This window comes from Lepidochelys kempii, chromosome 10 (assembly GCF_965140285.1).
Source record: "Lepidochelys kempii isolate rLepKem1 chromosome 10, rLepKem1.hap1, whole genome shotgun sequence".
NCBI lineage: Eukaryota > Metazoa > Chordata > Testudines > Cheloniidae > Lepidochelys > Lepidochelys kempii.
The window spans coordinates 20054012-20077386 of NC_136389.1; the positions used below are offsets into that span (position 1 = coordinate 20054012).

At 43.1% G+C, this 23375-nt stretch overlaps 1 protein-coding gene across 3 annotated transcripts in view; it reads left to right on the forward strand.

Moving 5' to 3' along the window:
- Nucleotides 1–23375, forward strand: part of MYH11 (myosin heavy chain 11) — a 100775-nt gene that overhangs the window by 44629 nt on the left and 32771 nt on the right. For 2 of the 3 annotated variants that reach the window (XM_073362342.2, XM_073362340.2), the window contains exons 4-10: nt 708–735; nt 9997–10099; nt 12688–12708; nt 16554–16646; nt 18534–18597; nt 21252–21350; nt 22156–22299. In XM_073362342.2, the coding sequence (XP_073218443.1) occupies nt 708–735; nt 9997–10099; nt 12688–12708; nt 16554–16646; nt 18534–18597; nt 21252–21350; nt 22156–22299 (552 nt within the window). The remainder of the gene's footprint in view (nt 1–707; nt 736–9996; nt 10100–12687; nt 12709–16553; nt 16647–18533; nt 18598–21251; nt 21351–22155; nt 22300–23375) is intronic. The other variant, XM_073362341.2, reaches the window with a different exon arrangement.

The following is a 23375-nucleotide window of genomic DNA, read 5'->3' on the forward strand; positions in this document are numbered from 1 at the left end:
CCTAAAATCACTCTTAACTCTCTTCTGTGCTCCCTGTTCAACCCCTTCTATGGTCTTCTCTGCTCCCTGATGCTCCTCAGTCTTGTGCATAATTTTCCTTGCCCTTCCCCAGAGCCTTTACCATTCATTCTGCTGCTTTTCCACTCCCTCACAGTCCTCATCACTCATGGTAGAAATCTCCTCTCGAGCTGCAGTGGAACTGAAAGAGCACTTTACTTAGGCTACTTGCACTTCCCAACTTTTATAGTTCCTATACTGCCAGAGCTTCAGCTTCTAAAGCTACTGATCTACTAGCATTTTAGCTTTGAGTGGCTTATCTATTGGGTCATTCACTTAGTCTCGTTAGGAGGCTTTTATGGGTAAGTGTAGTACAAACTCTTTTCCAGTGTTATGATCCCCTCTAGAGGGTATCATCTGTGCACATTGGACTCCTCATTACAGTTCATCTCTAATTAAATTTTAAAAAGGTGTTTGAATGTTTAACCTTTTGTTCTTTTTGTACAGAATCCTGGTGTTAGGGGCACTTAGTTTAACACTAGGACAGATTGCCCGAGATGTGATCCCAACATTTTTGACTGACTGTATCATCAGAGTTTGGAGGTCCAGGCAGGTCCTGTTTGTTCAAAAGAATTCTTGGTCAATGCAAATAGCTCTGTCAGTGTGCAACTTTTCTTGTTTAATTAATGGATTTTTCTCTTTATTCACAGATCGAGAAGACCAGTCCATTCTGTGCACGTAAGTAGAATCTGATGTTTATCTTGGTTCAGGGCCTGACTCAAAGCCCATTGAAGCCAGTGGATAGAGTCCCTTCATCATCCAGGGGCTTTGGATCCTGCCTTCTGTGAAAGGCGTTTAACTATTTTTAAATTGATCAAATTATAAAGCAGTTGTATTTGCAGGAGGAAACATGTCACTAATAATTTCAATGACCTTCTGAAGTTCAGAAAATTCAGAGCTTACAGAAGGACTTGTGAGGAGCGTAGGTGGGTAAATTCTGTGTTTAGGAAACCCTTAGGAACACAAAGACTCATGGACGTTTGCTAGTGTCCATTCCATTTTTTGCTCGTGGTAGCTTAATGGAAAGTCCCAAGTCAGGTGTCAGTACAGAGATATGTGAGTAGCATGCATGTTTTTTTTGTTGATTTTGCCCCCTACTGGTGTTGGCTATAACAGGATCTGTCCTGAAAAGAACTCCCAAGAACAGCACAAGCCCTTGAGGCTTGATCACCAGTAACCTTAGTAGCAGGGCTCCTCAGTTGCTTGGAGTCTATGCAGAATGCATCAGCATGTTAACTCAGTGGGCTCAGTGACTCTGACCATAGTATAGCTGCTCTGCATTCTTTACATTGCCTTCCTAGAGAGTAGAAGCGTGACTTGGAGCTGACACAGTTTTTAAAAGCTCCAATTGGTCTAAGCCTTGGCTGTTCTCAAAATCTCCTCTTTGAGCCTTGGCCTGATGAGTGTCTGCACTCAGGTAGCCCCTGCTTTTAGAGATTTGATGGTTGAGCCTTGGTTGGAAGGTGGGCCTTACTGTGTGGCACATACTGCACTCTGCAACCCCTCTGCTTGTTCTTTGCCCCTGTTTAACAAAACATGCTAAGACTTAAGCACAGGTGTTTTAGATTTGATTCCATATCTGTGAGCTGCTCCTCCTCCCTTTTGTCAGGGTGCAGCCCCTCAATTGGCTTTAGTTGCTTGAATGTCAGAATGTTTTTGGTTGTTTTTATTGCATTAGATTTTGTGTTTGTTAGGCAGCACCCAGTTAGTCTCAGTGGGAGTGGGGATAGGGATGTGGTTCATAAACAAAAATCATCATAAGTTGCAAAAGATGGTGATTATATTAGGAGCTGGAGGGAAGTCAAGATCATACAGTGAAGTCATACTCAAACCCTCTCTGTGGGAGGTCACTCAGTCAACGTGTGATCTCTTGAGTCTGACCATGTACCTCGATCCTGGTTTTAGAAAATGCATTGACCCACAGTGCCTCAGACCCTGGAAGGTGAGGAGAATTACTCATTGGAACAGTTTTATGCTATGTCCAAGAAAGACTAAAATTATGGGCCAGACCCTCAACTGGCACAGACTGCAGTAGAGCAACACCGATTTACAGCAGCTGAGAATGTGGCCCTAGATGTCTTTAAAAAAAAGAGACTAGAATGCTTAGAATATTAATGAGGCACTATAAACGGTCCATTTACTTCATTTTCCCAGGACAAGACTTGTCACTTTAACAGAGCCTAAATTTATGATGGGTACTTGCTCCTTCCATTCTTGTGCTTTAGGTTTATTTTTCCATTTGTGTCTCATCTCTTCCTGTTTTAACTCTTGAAGGTCTGCATTTTTATGGGAGAAATCTCTTAATAAGCCATGCCTTTTTGTTAAGGCTTGCATTTCTGAAAGTCATAGTACATGTCCTGTATGTGCAGCAAATCTAATGTTTCTTCATCCTGACTGACAAAGTTGGATCAAGTTGTTAGATTTCACACAACCCAATGGAAAGGAAATGGATTCTTTATTGGATCTCAGATTGATTTGTGCCCTCTCTGTGCCATTCTACAACTACAGCAGCTGATTTTCCAGATACTTAGAGTAATTCTTGTGTGCTGGCAAGATCATTGCCTTTGCTTTAAAGCAGTACATAGCTCCTGATAGCTGCATTTAGTTCAAAAGCAGTAGGAAAGCTAAGATATTTTTGAAGAACTGTAACTTCTAGTGCGTTATCAGCAGCGGCTGGAGCCCCAGGCCCTTTAAATTGCTGCCAGAGCCCCACTACCGGAGCCCTGGCGTAGCAGCGGTGGGGCTAGGGAGGAGATTTAAAGGGCTTGGGGCAGTAGCCACGGCCAAGCCCTGGGCCCTTTAAATCATTCCTGGAGCCCTGCTGCCACTTTCCGGAGCCTGCCGGAGCCCTGGGGGATGATTTAAAGGGCCCAGGGCAGTAGTGGCAGCCAGAGCCCCATCCCCGGAGCCCTGCTACCAGAGCCCGGGGGAAGCAGTGGTGGGGCTCTGGGGACGATTTAAAGGGCCCAGGGCTCCAGTCACCGCTACTGCCCAGGGCCCTTTAAACCGCTGCCAGAGCCCCCGGCTGCCACTGTTATCCTGGGGAGGGGGAAGGAGGTACTTGCCGGTACAGGGTGGGCCCGGGCTGGCTCAGACATCCAAAACACTGCTTCCAAAATCCTCTTTCTTGCCTATCATTTAGGTCTCATTTTCATCCCATCACAACTAGTAATATTCCTTCATACTACTCTAAATAACTTCTCCATCTTTGCTATTTACAGCTTTTAAATGGATACAAAGTGTCATGTTCCCACACGTTTTTAAACCAAGTTCTACATGTTGGGCTCTAAAACTTTCCTCATCAGGCCAACAACCAAACCATTTCTGTTCTCTGAACTCCTTCAAATCCATCATTCTGGTACTGAGGTACAATGGGCTACACACTATTTAAGGTGCAGACTCCTGAAGGATCTTATAGAAAAGGACTCTTCCTTCCCTGATCAGTGGTGAGTGCCTTCTCTGACTACAGCCCCAAATTGCTTTTTAGCTCTGCTCTAGGATACTGCTGACTTGTATCTAATCTTCTGTTCGCTGTCATCTTTCTTAACACTTCACTCTCAAATCTTTGAGCACATCCTTGTGCAGTCACATCAGCTGTTTCCTGTTGCTTGCATTTTGATCTTAGTAACTGCTGTTTGTTGCGATAAAACAGCACAATCAAGGATTCTCTAGCTTTCCTCCACACTCCTGAATTATACTTCCTCCCAATTCACTTTGTTCGTGAGACAAAATGTTTGTGGAGCAAATAAATGAATCTTGCAAGTGAATCTATTCTGAATTTGAACTGCTACCTTCTTTGCATCCATTCCTTACTGCATTCAGTTCAGTTACCTCAGGATCACCAGGCTTCCTTACTCTATTCCCACTCAGACAGTTTCTTTTTTTTAATCAGTTAGTTGTAGATCCAGATTCTGAGTGTGTGTAAATGGTTCTGGCTTTTACAACTTTAAAAGTTTTTAAGTCAACTTGTTGAAAAGAACTGTGGTGCTGAGGAGTTTCTAGACTGTTAACTAATGTTGCTAGCTGCTAAAATTAAGTAGATCAGACAGATTGCAATATATAAAATTATATTAAGGGCTAAAAATATGTGAAAGCAACTTTTAAATTTGCACATTTTGAAGTGCAACAATTCAAGAAGTGCAAAGGTAATAAAGTTCCAACAACAATGCTGTATCAGAGAAGTTATATACACCTGTGTGTGTGTGTGTGTGTGTACACACACAACCAAAAGAAGGATTATTGCATAATTTCTTTGGTTTTAAATTGAAGCCATGCCTTTACTTAACAGTGTTCTGACAGAAATAGTTTCAAACCCTAATTGGTACCCACACTTCATTTAGGGGCATTAGGTAGAGAGCGGATGAGAACCTACTTGTTACTACTTCTGCTGTTTGGCTAAAGATTGTTTTGTGCAGGGCTGGGTTTAAAAGGTAGTAGCACATGGGTTTACATTGCAATGGTTGTAGCTTTATACTGAGAAAGCATAGTATCCTATGTATCTGTAAATGAAGGTTTAGAATCTATAGAATTTAGTGCAAATTCTTGGGACAAAAAGATTTACTGTATTTTTCACACCTGTGAGCTGCTTCTGATGCTAAAGGGTTGTTGGGTTTTTTTTTATTGGAGGGATAGGGTGGAGGGGATTTTGCTGTGCTTGTTTCAAAGAGATCTTTACAGGACAATCACCCTCATCCAGTTGTCCCAGCAGCAGCTCCAGTTTGAGTTAACTGGTTAGAGTGGATGGGAAGGGACAAATGTACACAGATGTCACAGAGAGTGAGTAGGATTTCATAGCGGTTGCCTAATAAGCATGCTCAGAAGTGATTTCCCAATCCCTTATAGTTTTTCTCCAACCTAAACAAAGGCACTAGTCCTCAGTAAGGACCATGGGCCAGATTTTTTAAGGTATTTAGGAACATAGAGATGTGTGGCATGGCATTTTTGAAAATCCCAGTAGGTGCCTAACTCCCTTTAATTTCAATGGGAGTCATTTCCATGGGAGTTAAGCACCTAGAACCAACATCAATATGCAGTTGAGTGCATCAGGTTTAGTCATTTTGACTAAAGAGTATGGTTAGAATTTCTCCTGCTGTTCTAGACCTCAACTGGATGAAGGGAGTTTGCTCAAACTTAAGACACACCCACCCTTCAAGTAGAGACAAAACATGAAAAAATTCAGTTAAAAAAAGTAATGGCGTTAGATGTTATGAACCTGGGAAAACAAGATTAAAAAAAAATTGTTGAGCTCTTAATCACTGAGAGCCCTACTGGGTGCCCACTAGAACGGTCCCCATGAGAATTCAAGCCATGTTACTTTCAATTCTATTTTTATGTATTATAAGCTATTGTTCTTCAGTCTAGTTTAGGAAATGGCAGCTAATCCCCAGAAGAGCTGGTGAGACTGAGGCTGGGCTGTGACCTCTTTACCATCCCCTGTGCAGCAGCCCCAGAGGCACCACAGACATACACCAGGCATCAAAGCCAATTCAACAGCTAGTGCAGGCAAACGCCTCTGCCTGGCTTCTCTCCCATACAGACGCCTTGTGTAGCTCCAGAATAGGGGATAGAGCTTTCTGCTGAACTGAGGCTGCATGGACTCTTTCAAGCATGCACACATGCTGAGCAAACTTCACGGTAGGCTCACTGGGCCCAATTTGGAGCCTCTCCAGAGTCACTGCTAGTATGGAATAAAGAGCTTTCCATTACCCTCACCCCTCTCAGATTCTCAGGCCTGGGCAACACTAGGGTGGGGTTTGAACTAAGATATGCAACTTCCACTATGCTATTCGCGTAGCTGAAGTCAAAGTATCTTGGTTCGAGTTACCTGGCCATCCTCAGGGTGGCGGGTCGACCGCGGTGGCTCCCTTGTCAACTCCACTTACTCCTCCTGCCGAGGTGGAGTACAGGCGTCAATTCGGGGATTGATTTATCGCATCTAGATGAGACACGATAGATCGATCACTACCCACCGAGCCAGCGGGTAGCGAAGATGTACCTTGAGTGTGGAGCATGCCAAGCACCCCCAGTGTAATTTAGAGCAGCCCCTGGGATTGCTCTTATTTCAGGAGGCTTTCCACATGGCCAGAATATCCAGAATGTAGAGAGCTCTAGCCACATCCCCATTCACCCTATGCCAGTAGCTTAGAGCTGTTACACCAGTTCAGCTAGATTCTGAGAGCCAGGTATAGGCCCAGTGTAATGCTCAGCCATGGGGGTGCAGAGCAATCCGGCTGCTGGACTAGTGTAGAAAGGCTGGAATGCAGCTGAGAACCAGGGCCAGTAGTGTGCTTTTATTCCCCTATTGAGTCCTTAACCAGACAAGGACTGGTAAAGAGTGGCTAAGAGAGGGTACAAATTTCAGCACCCCTAAGCAAAGGAAAGAATGGTTGCTTTTCAGAGACAGGGCCTCTAAACTCAGCAATATGCTTTTACTTTGGCAAGAATAATTCATTGGAAGGAAGTGGGGTAGGAGATGTGCATTGTAGGTAGATGAAATGTTGCATTTGTAGTCCACAGACTCATGAGATAAGTGTTATTTGGTTTTTATTACCCACTCTGAGGAGGTTTCTACCTTTGCAGTTATAATTATTGTGCTGCCTCTTTATTATAGAGAAGTGGGATTTATGCTTTCAGAATGTCTCAGATACATGACCAATCTGTCTAGTTCTTCAGGGCCAGGATCAAAGAGCAGTGGCCGACTTGTGGGAGTATGGGATCCCATCTCCCATTGTGAGCAATCCAGAAATACATGCGGAGATTTATAGATCACCACAAGAGAGGGCCAGGCACCTCCTGGGAGGTCAGGGGCTCTGCTGTGGAGTACACCTTGTATAGGGTTCAATCCTAAAACCCTAAAAGATGCTTGTCAGACAAAGCCCCACCTGGAAACCTATATTGGGGGAGATAGTGACCAGGTGCTGGGAAGGGGAGTGAAGATTATAGAGACCCAGGCGGAAAACGTGGTACCAGAGAGTTTCTTTCAACTACTTTACCTACCGTAGGGCATGGCACAGCAATAGAGTATATTTTTGGCATCCCAGGACCAGTTGTTTTGGAAGGTGATTCTTTGGGGTACTATGTCATGACAGGTCAGCAGGACCAGTGCTTGGCTAAATTGTGCTACAGGGCAGTAGTTCCAGAAAGGACACCATCCAAGATGCTGGCCACCAAGATTTCAGTACATTGAACAAGCAAAACATAGAAGGCACCCTACAAATACCTAGATGGTTGGGGAGGTGAGGGTGGTGGGAACGGGTGAATCTGGGCCAAGCCATTTTAGCCCTCCATAGTTTGATATCAGTTTTTACACATTGTGATGTTTAATCAGTGGGATCAACTGTAAACCTTGAAACTATGATGTTCCCTTCAGATTACAGATGCTACCTATTTTGCTTAATGGATAGCAGCGCATCAGACCTGTTGATCTCCATGGTCTTTTAGCAAAGATCAGGTGCAGCATGTTAGATACAGTCTCTTGATAGGAGGATGCATCTCTTATAACCAGACTTGATCTATAATAGCTCTTTACTCCATTTCCTGCTGCTTTGATCTTATCTTTTTATTGCATGCAAAAGCATTTGACATTTAGGAGCATATTTAAACTTTTCATTGTCCACTTCAAAATAAAGTAAATAAGCCTCACAATTGATGTGCAGAAAACAGGATGGTGTTCAGCCAGCTTGGAAGAAAGAAGGGTTAAGGAGACAGCACAGAGCAAAATGTTAAGTAACTTGAGAGCTGCTGTATCATAGTATAATTACAAGTAAAATGATGCCATATATGGTAATACTCCCAGGGATTTAAGAGAAAGCCCAGTGATGGGCACTGTTGCCCTGGGAGAGAGGAAATGCAGTTCACGTAGTGATGAACTGCAAATAACCTTTCCTAAATGAAATAGTTCAAAGCTCAGGGCTTGTTAGAAGAAAGTTTTTTATTTTTCCAAAAGACAAAGTTGTAAGGTAGATTTGTTTGAAAAGTCTGTATGCAGAAGATTTCAAATTGGTGTGCTTAGCTTGGAATCATTCCCAGGACACTTAATTTTTTATCAATAAAACATGGAAATGTTTCAACTCTGAAGCCCATGCAAGGAGGGATCTGTCTTCTAAATTGTGCAAACTAACCTAGTCCTGTGAAAAGGAGCCTGTTAATCTTGTTAAACTTCTGCAAACAAGAACACTTATCATGGAGTACCTACCATAGGAGGGAATTGTACAGAAAAAGTTATATTTCCTAATTAGGAAAAGAACCATAATTGATGCAGTGAAATAGGTCCAACTTCAAAGGACCTGATTAAATGTCAATGGGAGTTTGTATATGCTTTTGTAAACCCACTTAATGCAAAAAACAACGTCTAAATAAGAATCAGGCCCCTAAGATCCCTTGATGCTGGTTTGGTAGCGTGAAGGGGCGTTAAAGGGAGTTTAAATTATATTCATACCCACTTTAAGGCCCTTTCAAATGGCCAGGGGAGCGCAAAGGGACACCTTAGGTTATATCGCTGGTTATGACTCAGCTCATGTAAATACATCCAGACTAGTTTTAGCCTAGCTCGTGAAGTACTGTCACAGGTCCTGGAGAACGGACCGTGGCAGCATGGGGTGGCTGGCCTGTGCTGACGTCAAGTAGTTACTCAGGATTCTAGGCAGGCTTGCCCACACTGAAGCCATGCCACCACATCTTCACTGGCAGTACCCAAGCTAGCTAGATTAAAGCTAGCTCAGATAGGTCTACACAAGCTGCCATTACACTCCAGGATTGCTGTGTAGACTACCTTTTATTAAAATGAGACCAGGGCCAAAGAAATCTAGAAGAGGCAAGGTAGAGTAACATTAGGTGTAGGGAAGGAATAGTTGGGCTCACAGTGTAGCTCAATTCTGAAAAGTGACTATGTAAAAATGGTACCCTCTCATTCAGATCTGCTCCCAACGGTCTGATTTCAGAGTCAAGTGCAAAAGATAAATGTCTGATGCTTTTGACAGTTAGCCCAGCAGAGCTCTGGGCAGAATGAGCTGGATTCTTTTCTGGCTCACACATGCTCAGTAAAGTGAGCTAAGTTTCAGTTGCAGGGCCAGATGTGCCCCTCACTTTTATCTGTTTAGCTGTGTTGAAAACAGAGCTATAGAGATGTATTAAAAATTTAGCGGCAAAGCTGGGGAGTCCAAAAGAACCCAGCTTGGCTTCCACATCCTGAATTTTTGGCTGATTTTGCTGTTGTTGGGGGAGGCGGGGGAGAAGGACATTATTTTATTCGTAAACAAACTTGATCTGGAAATCCATTGAGAGTGTCAGTGTGGAAATAGAGCCCCACTGTACCAATTCACAGTTGCTATACTATCTAGAACTGCATCAGTTGGGGTTTCCCTGCATCAAGGAGCCCTCTGTGAGAGTTGCACACAGCAATCTTATTAGGCTAGATCCTGGCCTCTGTATGATCCAAGCTCAATGGGAGTTTCACCACTGTCTTTGCGGGGAGTCAGATCATTCCCATATTATCTGAGATTTTTAAAAAATCTGAGCAATTAGCTCTAGGATTAAAATAAACTATGGAGTGCAAATGATTCTTGCCACTGCTGTTGAGTCCCCCACCTTCCCACTTCAGAATATTTGCAGACTTATCCCCTTCCCTTTATAAATGCTCAAATATTCCCAGAGTGAGAAGAACAGTCTTTCAAACATGCATGACATCTTAGAATCACCTTAAATGGACCAATAGCCAGTCAAGATACAAAAAGAACAAAGCTATGGCCCTCATACTGCATTCATGGCATCCTGAATTCAGGTAGAATGTGGGGTGTGCAAGAGATGGCAGGTTGGGGTAGAATGCTGAACTTGATTAGTATAGTATTCACACTCTTACTATTTACCCTACATACCTAATCACATCATGGAGGGAACCCAAGAGTCACCTGTGTTTTTCTCTTTTAAATCCCCTCCCCCCAGAGGTGAATCTGGTGCAGGTAAAACAGAAAATACCAAGAAGGTCATTCAATACCTGGCTTTTGTTGCTTCCTCGCATAAGGGCAAGAAGGACACCAGTATCACTGTAAGTGACCTCTTCCATATTCAATAGCTTGCTGCTTTCCTTTTTTGTTTAACTTGTAGTTTATCAGGACTGTACTTAGCCAGCTATGTTAACAGCAAGTCAATTAAGTGATCAAAATGTTTGCTACTTCCATGTCTTGCCAAATAGTTGACATATTAAGAGTACACAATCACAGTTTCATGTTTATGGAAAAAAACCAACAACTTTGTTTGGCATCCCTTTAGGCACAAAGTCAGAATGTACTGAGCTGGAAGAGAGTATTCATAGCTTTCCATGGGGATATCATCTATTTACAGCCTAGAATGGACTGCATGAGCTTCACAAGGAGTTATGTTCCCTATTTTCCCTACCTTTGCCTCTTGGCAACTAAAAAAAGAAGTAGAAATGCCATTAAATAGTATTGTTCAGCTCTACTAGGGAAAAGTATTTGAGCAAGATCAAAAGCAGCAAGGCACCTGGGAGCCTATGTCCCAGTGATCTTCAAAGTGATAAGGGCTATGTCTACCCTACAAGCATTACAGCAGCACAGCCGCAGCATTCCAGCTACATCTCTGTAGCATAACAGCAACAGAAGGATTCTTCTCTCACTGTAGAGGATCTACGCCACCCAAAGAGGCAGAGGCTAGCTCAGTGGAGGAATTCATGTTGGTTTAGCTGCATCTACACTAGGGGTTAGGTCAACCAACCTACCTACCTCACACAAGAGGAGGAATGTTTCATAAACCTGTGTGATGAAATGAAGTTGATCCAATTTTTAGGTTTTTGAAAAGTTTACCCAACATCAATTTTATAAAAGCTGTAGCAATTCAAATTTATGACACTGTCACAGGGTGCACCACTCACCGCCAGACTGGTACCTCCTCCTGATATACTGGAGGCTGAGATCCCTCCCATCTGTGGTTTGCACACCATCACTCAGTCTCTGCTGTCTGCCTGCAGCTTCTCTCAGCCTCAGGAACCCTAGTGATCTCTTCATGGCTCAGCCCTCCAGCTGTCTTAATGCCCATGTTCCCCCCTTCAGGGAGGTTTAGCACCTCAATAGTCCTAGGCAGTCTTTCCACTCACTGCCTCTGTGCCCCCCACCCAGTGGCTAGTCAGGGAATCCAGTCCTATTGTCTTTTCCAGGTTCTAGCCTAGGTTCCCTCAGCTCAGCAGTCTGTGCCTTCTCTCTTCATAGCCTCACTGCCATAACCCTAGGCTTCTTCCTACTGAAGATGCCCCTTTTCTTCCTAGGCTTACCAGTTCCTAACAGACTCCTCCCTCTTCTTAGGAAGAGTACTAGCTCTACTTATTCCTCCCTCTCTTCTCACAGTGTCCACCTTTCCCCCCAGCAGCTCCTGGGCTTTATAAGCCCCACCTATTCCTGTCCAGCTGATCCTACTTACTTAATCAGCTGCTTATTGTTTTAATTGGCCCATCTGGCCTGTCTTAAACCCCTTACAGGATGAGTGGGGGATAGTCAGTCCATCACAGACATAATGGGCCTGCTTCAGTAAGATTTCCACGTACCAGGAATGCAGCATTAGGCCCAACATGCAGGTCTGGCTGGCTCAGACAGGGGTTTGATAATAGAATATGAAGCACTTTTCTTTTTCAGGTCATCAGTTAAAATTTAGTTCAGGTTGGTAGTGACTGGAAGTTGAACCATTAGATGGCTGTTTAGACTATGTGAATGAGACAGTCTTACCAGTCCTTGATAGATAAGTATCCACAGCACACAACAAGCGTGGGGAAGCTTGTGCTGCCCTTGCTGTTCCTATACCTATTATGCAGACATATCGAGAACTCCAGCATCCAGGGTTTCAGTCTGGCACCTTTCACCGGCATTATGTTCACTGAAAAGAAACTGAGAATAAAGGCCTGGTATTCCTGAGGTGGAACACTTCTGAAAAATCAGGCCCTAAATGTGTAAGTGTTCAGTGGCCTATGGGAAACAAACAAATGGTTTCAAGGCCATTCCTAAGGGCCAGCTAGCCACTTTGCCACTACAGCTGGTGCTGACTCATACTTTTTTGGGAAGACTCAAGGGCTAAGCACTGAACTGGCCCTGAGACTGATCTGGTCCTGAGACTCTCACCCCTGAAAATGAATCCTGTCAAGTAAGGACGAGGCAGAATGGTGAGGAAAACCCAAACTGCTCTCTGTTCTATGGGCAAATAGAAGACTTCCATGTCTGGGGCTGCTGACTCACTTATATTCACCCTAAAAATCTCTGGCTGCATTAAATGCCCCAGAGGAGGCTTAGGAATTTATCCTGAAAAAAATATTCTTTGGTTTGTATTGAGGGACTAATTTTATGCCTGATCCAAAGTCCATTGAAGTCCATGGACAAACTCCTGCTGGACTCAAATGGAGTTTGGATCAGGTCTTTTATAAATCAACTCCTTCTCAAATGAACCGTGTGCGCACTATAGTTAGACTCTTGGTATGTCTATAACAGATTGTTCCCATTTGTTTCCCCCAGTTTAATTTGTATAGAGAAACTGTTTGTTGGTTATTTTTATGTAGAAAAATAAAACAAAAGAGCCACAAATGTATGTGTGATGGAAATACTGATGTTTGTTTTATACCACATTATTCAACTACAGCAAGGTCCATCTTTTGCTTACGTGAGTAACTTAGACTGTTCGATGTGTGTTAAAGGCACTGAGTGTAGATCTGCATGCTATTGTTGCACCCAAAAAATTAAGATTTTTGTTGGAACATGTAGTTCTTGTATCACATGACAAAAAAGCAACAATAGCACCAATGTTCACATGTATTAACCCTAACTGTGTCAAACTCCAGGAAAAGTTGAAGTCTGACACAGAGGGTTGTCTTTCAAGTGGCACCGTTTTCTCTGTGTGCGCGCGTGTGTGTGTATCCAGATTTTCATAGTTTGAATGAATTTTCCCACGATCCTGAAAGAGCCAATCAGCCTGAAATTTAACCATATGGTTTCTGAATGAAAGTACCCAGAGACTTTCTGTGCTTCAGGTTGAACTTTTTAGGACTGTTGTGAAATAATTCCCAATCCATCACAGTGTGTGATTGATTTGTAACTCTGCATGCTTTCCATTTGATATTGTTTATAATTCTGCATTTTCCTACAACCATGGAAAATTATGCCTGTCTGCAAAACTTTGCATGTTTCCCAACTTGCTCCTACAATTAGTAATAGTACAAAAGGGTTTCAGTATGTCTTCTGCTCTTTTATTAGTGTGGTTCTTGAGATGCAGTGTTGCTTATGAATTTCCACTCAGATTTAGGTTAAGATTGAGGATCATGTTAATTTAACCTCTGTTGATTGTATTTAATATTTCATTTGACAAGCTGCTTTGAAATCTCATGTATGATGGACTAAATTAACTGCTAGGGTAGACAACGGAGGTTAGTGGAGATATACCTGCTTACACTAGCTGCAAATTTGGAACTATGATTAGATAACCAATGATTTGTACTATCCAAGTGGGGCTTGACACTGTAAAGTATAGGTCATTGTGCCACTCTAGTGGCTGATCCAAAGCTCTGTTATAGCTCTCCATTAATGAGGTTGCTTCTTTAACTCAAGCAGTGGAGGTCTGTGCTTACAGTGCTCTAGAACATGGGTTCTCAACCATTTTCTTTCTGAGCCCCCATCCCACCCCAACAGGCTATAAAAACTCCATGGCCCACCAGTGCCACAACAGCTGTTTTTATGCATAGAAAAGCCAGGGCACACATTAGTGGGTAGCAAGCAGGGCAATTGCCTGGGGCCCCCTGCCACAGGGGGCCCACAAAGCTAAGTTGCTTAGGCTGTAGCATCAGCCCTGGATGGTGGGGCTCCAGGCCCCGGTTTCAGCCCTGTGTGGTGGGGCTTTGGCTTTCTGCCCCAGGTCCCAACAAGTCTAATACCAGCTCTGCTTGGTTGACCCCCTGAAACCTGCTTGTGACCCCCCCCAGGGGGCACTGGACCTATACCTATACCCCTGGTTGAGAACCACTGTTCTAGAAGGTCCTAGGATCAAACCCTGCTCTTGGCACAACTGGGGTTGTTATAATGGCAGAGTATAATTGGAAAGAATTGCTCAACCCAGTGTAGCATGGTAGCAGCTTTGCACAAGGAACCTCTCAGGGTTTTATTTCCAGGCAGTTATTTTTTCTCTAGGGCTCTTAAATTAGCTAATTTCTATTCCTCTTCTTCCAAACTACTAGCTAGATATTTTCATAGTTCAGCCTGGTTGAGACCCTGAGCTGAATAACCAGGACTCCTACACCTATACACCAACCATGTCCAAACAGAGGAGTTTAGCAAGATGTTAATGAGCTGTTGCCTTTTCTATAGTCAGGCCTCTTCCCTGTCACACATAGTACAGGGCATCTATGAATGACAGTGATAGTGTTTGGATAGGGTTGCCAGGTGTCTGGTTTTTGACTGGAATGCCTGGTTGAAATGGGACCCCGGGGGCTCCAGTCAGCACCGCCAACTGGGCCGTTAAAAGTCCAGTCAGCGGTACTGCAGGGCTAAGGCAGGCTAGTCCCTACCTGTCCTGGCACCATGCTGTGCCCTAGAAGCAACCAGCTGGTCCGGCTCCTAGGCAGGGAGGGCCATGGGACTCCACGCACCTTCCATGCCCTGAGCACCAGCTCCACATTCCCATTGGCGGAGAACTGTGGCCAATGGGAGCTGGGGGGGCAGTGCCTGTGGTTGCTTCTGGGGCTCAGTGTGGAGCTAGGACAGGCAGGGAGCCTGCCTTAGCTCTGCTGCGCCACTGACCGGGAGCTGCCCAAGAAAAGCCTGCGCCCTGACCCCCTGCCCCAGCCCCAGCCCTGAGCCTCCCCAAACCCCTCATCCCCAGGCCCATCCCAGAGCCTGCACCCCCAGCCAGAGCCCTCACCCTGCACACAAACCCCTGCCCCAAGCCCCCTTCCACACCATGAACCCCTCATCCCTGGCCCCACCCCCACTCCAGAGTTCACACCCCCAGCCCAGAGCCCATAACCCCTCCTGCACTCCAATCCCTGCCTCAATGCACAACCCCCTCCCTTACTCTGAATCCCTTGGCTCCACCCCCCCCCAGCTTGGAGCACCTTCCTGCACCCCAAATCCCTCATCCCTAGCCCAACCCCAGAGCCTGCACCCCCAGCCAAAACCCTCACCCACTCCTTCATTCCAAATCCCTGCCCCAGCTCAGAGCCCCCTCCTGCACCCTGAACCTCTTATTTCTGGCCCCACCCTGGAGCTCATATCCCCAGTTAGAGATCTCACCCCCTTCCACACCACCTTCACTGAACTGGGGCAGGGGGTAAGTGAGTGAGGGTGGGGGAGAGTGAGCCACCGAGGGAGGCGGAATGCAGTGAGCCGGGGAGGGGACTCCGAAGGGGTGGGGCTAGGGTGTTAGGGTTAGCCAACCTTCTAATCGCACAAAACTGATGTTTTGATCGAGAGGGAGCTAGCCTTGCATCGGGGATGGCCTTATAAACAGATGTATACAGAGTGTACATTTTTCTGTTTCATGGCAAGTGGTAGTTTTCTAAGTTATTCCCTCTGGACTCAGTACTCAGTTAACAGTTAACGAAGGCAACTTTTGGAATTTACATTGTTAAAAAAATATTAAGCTTTTACAAGAAATTTCTGCTTTAAAAGCTATGTTTGAAGTGGTATACAGAGCATTGTATAAAGAGCGGCACATAGCAGGAGAAAAATAAAAGAATAGGACACCTGGAAATAAAGGTTAATACGGATTCAGAATGTGACAATGAATGATTAGTATAGATGAGGAGGAGGAATTCAGATGCAACTCGCCTCAGGCAGAATTACTAATTGTTAGCATCATTGTGCTAGAAATAGGATTAAGTGCATATTTGCTTTCATTGCATGATTTGCTTAATTCACAATTACTAATCAAAATGAGCAATATAAGAGTGTGTGTAAATTTGCATGGGAATTCATGGTCATGTTTTGAAATAAAGTAATTCATTTCCATATTCAACCTAAATAGCCCTGCATGTAATGTGATTAATAGACTTGGTGTAATCTGCTTTATACCTTTGTGCAGCATTACATTAAAATTCTCAGCAAGTTTTTTTCTAATTACATCATTTTCTATCATGAGATCTAAGTACACTAACTTGGAAAAAGTCAGCAGGTTCTAAGTATTTCTGGTAATAAAGTAAAAATATCCATATTTGACACAGAACGACCCTTTTCATTAAGGCAAATCAGTAAAGAGGCTAAAAAGATAAGCAGACTTTGATCCTCAACAAGCAACAATGCTGGAAAAGGGTCTTATTTATTTTGTGTACAGAACAGCAATAGACTGCAGTGCACCATTATAATAAACACAAAGATTACTAGAGGAAAAAATAAATTTACAAGGAGTGCAAAAATACACTTAGGCTTAAATCAATTTGAGTTTCTCAGGTATGTGCATTTTCTGTTTTCATTTAAATAACTGATTAATTCAAGGTTAACTTGCATCTGCCTGAATTTTAGGGTGAGCTGGAAAAGCAGCTTCTTCAGGCAAATCCGATTCTTGAAGCTTTTGGCAATGCCAAAACTGTGAAGAACGACAACTCCTCCAGATTTGTAAGTAGTAGAAATGCTCTCTGAGTGCCCCATAATGACAGTGTGCAGATGGCTAAAAACCCTCAAACATTGGGGGAGATGTGTTTTTTTTTTTTGTTTTGTTTTTAAGAGATTCTCCATAATTACTCCCCTTAAAGAAGTGATTTAGGATTTCTCCCTGAATCATTATTTTGGCATGTTAGAAAAAGAACAAAACACACTAAAAGTTGGCTGTGTCATAGTCTACTCAGCGTTTAGCAGTACACGCACCTGGCCTCTGCCAGAGCTATTTGGCTTAATATTCACTTTCAGAACATTTTGCCAACAAGGTCAGTTTTCTTCTGGCATGACTTATTTAGCAGGAGTGTTAACATGTGAATTAATGACTGTAAGGAAGAGAAGGGAAAATCATGAAGTTTCAACTTGACATGATACAGGCTGGGATTGGGGTTTTTTTAAACAAACATTATCTAAGTCTGCTCTTGATGAAGTAGTAACTTCTGTGGGAGCAGCATTAACCCAACCTTTCCTCCTTGTGTGCGTGTGTGATGGTCAAGATGGCAGCCATCACACTAGGGATTGAACTCAGCACTTGCAGAACTAAAAGCACAAACTTGAGTTAGAGAGCCAAGACTGCGACTAGAGACTATAAGTGGTTTGGGCACAGAGGGAGATACATAACATCACTCATAAGCAGGGTACACTATTCAAGGTTTTTTTTTTATTGCAATACACTACTAAGATAAGATACTAAAGTGGCTTTCACAATAAATACCTGTGACAATACTACACTATAAAAAATGAGGGTGAAAATCCCAGGAAAATCAGACTACTCTTCTCAAATGTGCACAAGCCTTAAAATAGACTTTATTTTATTCTCAAAAACTGCCCACTTCCTTTCAGTAACCTTCCCATTTGGCCAGTTTTCATTGAATAATTTAGTCTCGAATGGAGCCAGGATCTCTGATCTTCACTGGCTTGGATTGTCCCATTTATTTCTTAAAAGAGTCTTAAAATAGATGATGCTTCTGTGTAAAGATAGCGCTATGATCTTGTGTATTCTTTCATGGATAATAGATATTAGAAGAAAACAAATTTGTTCTGATTTTTAATTAAGGAGTTGGGGATGCAAGATCTCAGAATATTAATTTACATGTTAAAAACAAACATTTGCAACCAAAAATCACTAATTTTAGTAGGAGGTAGAAATGCTACAACAGTGGAAGGCTTATAAAATAACTAGACTCAAGCCCAGAGCATTTTACCATTAACTTAGCTATAACTTTAAAGTAAATAAAAGTAGTAAGAATTTTAATGGTCACTAATATTCAGCTTGTTTGGGTATAATCCTCTGTTAGCCCTTTAGCATGGCTCATGCTCCTGACCTAGCTTGTGAGGTACCAGGTTCAGTTCCCAGTGACAGCCAAGATAGTAGTGGTTATATCTGTACCCTGCTCAGCATGTGGAGGGTCCTCTTTTGTTGAAGAATTAGCTACTGCCATGGTATTTCCCTGCCTGCCCCCCAACCCGAAGATATCTTTCTATGGCTCCAGGGATCGGTGTTGAGGAGAAAGAAGAGATTCACACCATCTCTCCACTGACCTTTCAGAAATCAAGGTGGAACTATAAATTCCATGGCCACTTGCAGGATCCCTGGGGTTTGTGAACTGGCCCCCAGCCTGCCAGACCTGGGTCCTTCCTTTTCATACTACCCAGATGAAACAGAGGCAAATCTCTGCAAGGAGAACCTCAGAGGCTTGCTTCCCTTCAGGCTCTTTCCAGGAGGTTTTGCTACAGGAGGCAGCAATTGGGCCTGTTGTTACAGAGCAGACAATGTTGTAACATGCCTCTTAAAATATGCTATAAAACACAGAAAGAGCCCAAGCTATGTCCTCTTCTCGTTGACAGGGTAAGTTCATCCGCATTAATTTTGATGTCACCGGCTACATCGTTGGAGCAAACATAGAAACTTGTATCCTTTTCAGTGAGCTCCATGGGAAACTAACTAGGGGGAGCAAAAGTAACATAAACAGACTTCCTTGCATGCCTAAGAAAGGCAAATATCACTAAGACTGATATAAACAAAGGGCAGGGAGGGAATTAGCTCCATTTATGCTGATACCAATTTTGCAGTTTGTCTCACTCTCACGTTTACATTTTCTGTTCAGACTAATCAGTTTGTTTTCTCAGCTATCTGGACAGAGCACACTATTCCCCACGCAGCATCTCAGAAAATACTGACAGAACATCCCACCCAATCAGAGTATACTTTACTATCAGAAAAAAGAAAAGGAGTACTTGTGGCACCTTAGAGACTAACCAATTTATTCAGTTGATAGATTTCCACTCCATACGGTTAAATGCAGTGCCTTGCATAATGACAGGTTTCAGAGTAACAGCCGTGTTAGTCTGTATTCGCAAAAAGAAAAGGAGTACTTGTGGCACCTTAGAGACTAACCAATTTATAAAATTTTTATAAAATAAATTGGTTAGTCTCTAAGGTGCCACAAGTACTCCTTTTCTTTTTGCGAATACAGACTAACACGGCTGTTACTCTGAAACCTTTACTATCAGAGTCAGTCAAATAAACCATGTGTTATGGTAATGTCTTGTGGTTAAGACCCAACTTGGGAGATAGGGGTTCAGTTTCAGCTCTGTATCTGTGTGACTAGGGCAGGTCACTTAACTCCTGTGGCTTAGTTTTCCCCATCTGTAAAAGAGGGCTAATACTTCCTCGCCTCTCTATGGGGCTGTGCAGATAAATTCATTGTGTATGAGATGCTTCGGTACTAAGGCATTGAAGCCCATATAAGATTAGATTAAACTCGATAAATTTATGGAGGAGATGGTATGATGGGATAACATGATTTTGGCAATTAATTGATCTTTAAATATTCATGGTAAGTAGGCCCAATGGCCTGTGATGAGGATGTTAGATGGGGTGGGATCTGAGTTACGACAGAGAATTCTTTCCTGGGCATCTGGTGGTGAATCTTGCCCACATGCTTAGGGTTCAGCTGATTGCCATATTTGGGGTCGGGAAGGAATTTTCCTTCAGGGCAGATTGGAAGAGGCCCTGGGGTTTTTTTTGCCTTCCTCTGTAGCATGGGGCACAGGTCACTTGCTGGAGGATTCTCTGGACCTTGAAGTCTTTAAACCATGATTTGAGGACTTCAATAGCTCAGACATAGGTGAGGTTTATCGCAGGACTGGGTGGGCGAGATTCTGTGGCCTGCATTGTGCAGGAGGTCAGACTAGATGATCATAATGGTCCCTTCTGACCTTAATATCTATAAATCTATGAAGTACTAGAATAGATGGACTCAAAGAAAACACTAGTGATAATATGCTGTTGGAGACTGTCTTTTGTACAGTGTCTACTACAACAAGGTCCTAATCCATGACTGGGGTGCCTAGGTGCTATCTCAATACCAATACATAAGACATTTACTTTTTCTTCAGCAAAGTTACAATAGGAAAGATGCAGGAATCAGGATTAAACCGACAAGAGGTGCTCTCCAGCAGGAATGCGTTGAAATCTACAATTCCCCACCCCTTGTTAAACTTCTCCTGCCAAACTGATGGGAGGATTTCCATTCCTCTGGAATCACCTTTTCTGTATCTGTACTGCTAACCCAGCCTTGCCAGACATGACTTATCCTTGGAGCTCATAAAATATTTGTTCCGTGCCAATATTTCTGGCACTGGAGTGCACCACCTATGTCCAAATGCTGGACATTTGCAAACAGGTTTTCTGGTGCAGATTCTGCAGAGTCCCGTACCTGGTCTTCACATCCTTTCCCCCCCTGCTCCATTTCAAATGGCAGACTGAGGGTATGTCTACACTGCGGTTAAAAACCTGTGGCTGACCTGTGTCAGCTGACTTGGGGGCTTAGGATAAGGGACTTTCATTGCAGTGAAGATGTTCATAAGCCGAAAGCTTTAAAGTTTGCCCCAGCCTGAACTAAAGGTCTGATCCTGTTCCTTCAGGAGACCCTGGTGTAGAACCAAGGACTTAAAAGAACCATTACGGCACTATTCTTCACAATTCATCATTGGCAGATGCTGTGCCATATGTACGTGTTGCCTACTCTAATTTTAGCAGATTAGATATTCATTAAAATAGTTAATTATTTTTTACTTTTATATCTCCTACACCAACCTTGAAAGCAGTACTTCTGGAAAGGTGCGAAGACACTGGTTGATGTTGAAAGATTTATGCTAGGATCTGATTCCCGGACTGGTTATTCATGAGGAAGAAGGACATCACATCATGACATGACAGATATCATGTAAACTATTCAGATTAGGCCTGGTTCTGTAAACAGCTAGGCCTACATGAAACGGATGCTACCATGTTTAGTGCCATTGATCAGATATAAAATGGGACTACTCATGGTACTAAGTACTCAACTGAACATTCATATCACTTCTTCTGAGTATTTCAATTGACATAATCAATAAGCACCGTATATGGTAGCAAGTGATTGCAGAATCAGACCGTTGGATGTTAGACATGCTAACATCCAACATGTGCCACTGATTGTACAAAGGCAATTGGCAGTGTTAGGATGCACGGAGTGAAATATGCCAGTAAGATTTTTTTTTAACCTACATAACGCCCAGATTTGCTTGAAAAGTCTCGTGCTATTCGCCAGGCTAGAGATGAGCGGACCTTTCATATCTTTTACTATATGATCGCTGGCTCTGGGGAACAAATGAAAAGTAAGTTCAGCTTAAGACAGGTGACTATCTGAGCAGCAGTTGTGAAGGGCTGAGTTCCGTAATTGACCTTAATGTCTGAAACTGTAATTTCATTCAATCCTTGCTATAAGTAATGAGTTACTTGGCTATTCTAAACAATTCTACTTAAGAGTTGTAGAAATGTCCCAACTTATGTGCATCTGTTACTGGTGGTTTGTAGTTCATAGGTCACCCCAGCGCAAATAGGGAAGGGTCCACTAATAGATCAGGTGCAAGTCCCCAGGTCTAAAAAGGCCTACTTCTAAAACAAGTAGAAATGTGGGATTTTTTAGAACATTAAATTTGAAAAAGCTTTATGGAAACAATGGATCAGATCCCAGATGGTCAGGAAGCTCACAGCACTGCTCAGGGATATAGTACACGCCTGTTTTTTAGCATCATTCCAGCAATCAGGAATTGCCAGGACAAATGCCCTCTTTCCTATAGCCATTCCAACTTCACTGGCAGCTGTGAGAATACATTTTTAAAAGCTACCAGTGAGTGGAGACACCCAAACTCACTCGTAAGTTTTGAAAAATTAGGTCCTGGTAACTCTACACCACCCAAAATTCCATACACCAGGGAAGTCCCCAGTTGTCAAACCACTGATTGATTTTTTTGAGGGGGGTCTGATTTGCATCAAGGGAATGGACTTAACGGTCCAAAGATTTGAGAACTTAAAATGACTTTATACTCTGAACAATCAATGGGATTCAGATTTCTCATATGCGGGGGGGGGGGGTGTTTATCTTTTCTCTTAGTAGATTTTTTTCTTCACCTTTTATAGAGGATTTATTGCTGGAAAGTTTCAACAACTATACCTTTTTATCTAATGGCAATGTGCCTATTCCTGGTCAGCAAGATGATGAGATGTTCCAGGAGACCTTGGAAGCCATGACAATTATGGGTTTTAATGAAGAGGAGCAGCATGGTAAGAACTGATAGCAAGCTTTAGGTCAAGTAAAGCAAGTACTTTTACAAGCATCAGCTTATAGCTCTAAGAAATATTGCTGTAATCCCTGTGCACACTTTTACAGCAATGGAGTCTTCTCAAGATGTGCCACTATGTGAGCTGCATGTAAATGAACATCTAGTTTCATATTAGGAAGTTAATATTATTCAAGGCTCAAGTCCAGGCCTCTCTGGAGATGCATGGTCTTGTCACTGGACTAGGAACCAGAAATCCCAGAGTTCTAAACCTACCTTTGACTCCCTCTGCAAGTCATTCAGCCTCTATCTCAGATTCACCATCTTTTGAATGGGGTAATACCTCTCTCCCTCCAAAGTGCACTTGTGCTCCAAGAACTAATGGCACTATGTTCCCTTCTACTGCATGCTGAGGAGGTGAATAAAACCAGACAAATTCCATGGAAATGGATCCAGGGTTTTCCCCATAGAGAAAATCTTCCCAGACATACAGTTGCCTCTTTTCCATCTGCAAGAATAACATGGGAACTCAATGCTGTATGATCAAGGGAGATATAATCAGATGGATAAGGGATGATGTTGGAGGACAGCTGTACTACATGGCATGCTCTCCTCTCCATTGTGGACCACATAGCATGCAAAGCAGAATTAGTTAGTGGTACTGGAACAGCATTAATTCCCCATAAAATCTCTGAAACCCATTGTAGGAGATGATATAACAAGCGCTGGTCAGCAGCTAACAGCATGGTGATTAAATTGCTCATACTGCCAATGCTTGAGGAAAACCCCTAAAAAACTAGGAGACAGCTCCTGTGTGTGTCAGTCTGGCTGGTGATCTATGGGGTTTGGGATCAGAGAGACCACTAGAACCCTGGCAAACAGTCATTATCAGCCTCACCTCAGCTCTCTAAACTTTTCATACAAAAAGAAAGGGGAAGGATGATGCAGCAGGATGTCTGGGGTGAATGTTGGATTTGCTATGCAAGGAGGCCTAATTGATTTAATGTTTGAAAAGACTGACAAAAATAGAAATTGCTATGTAAGTGCTATGTTGTTTTAGGGTGGAGGTTTTCAGAAACA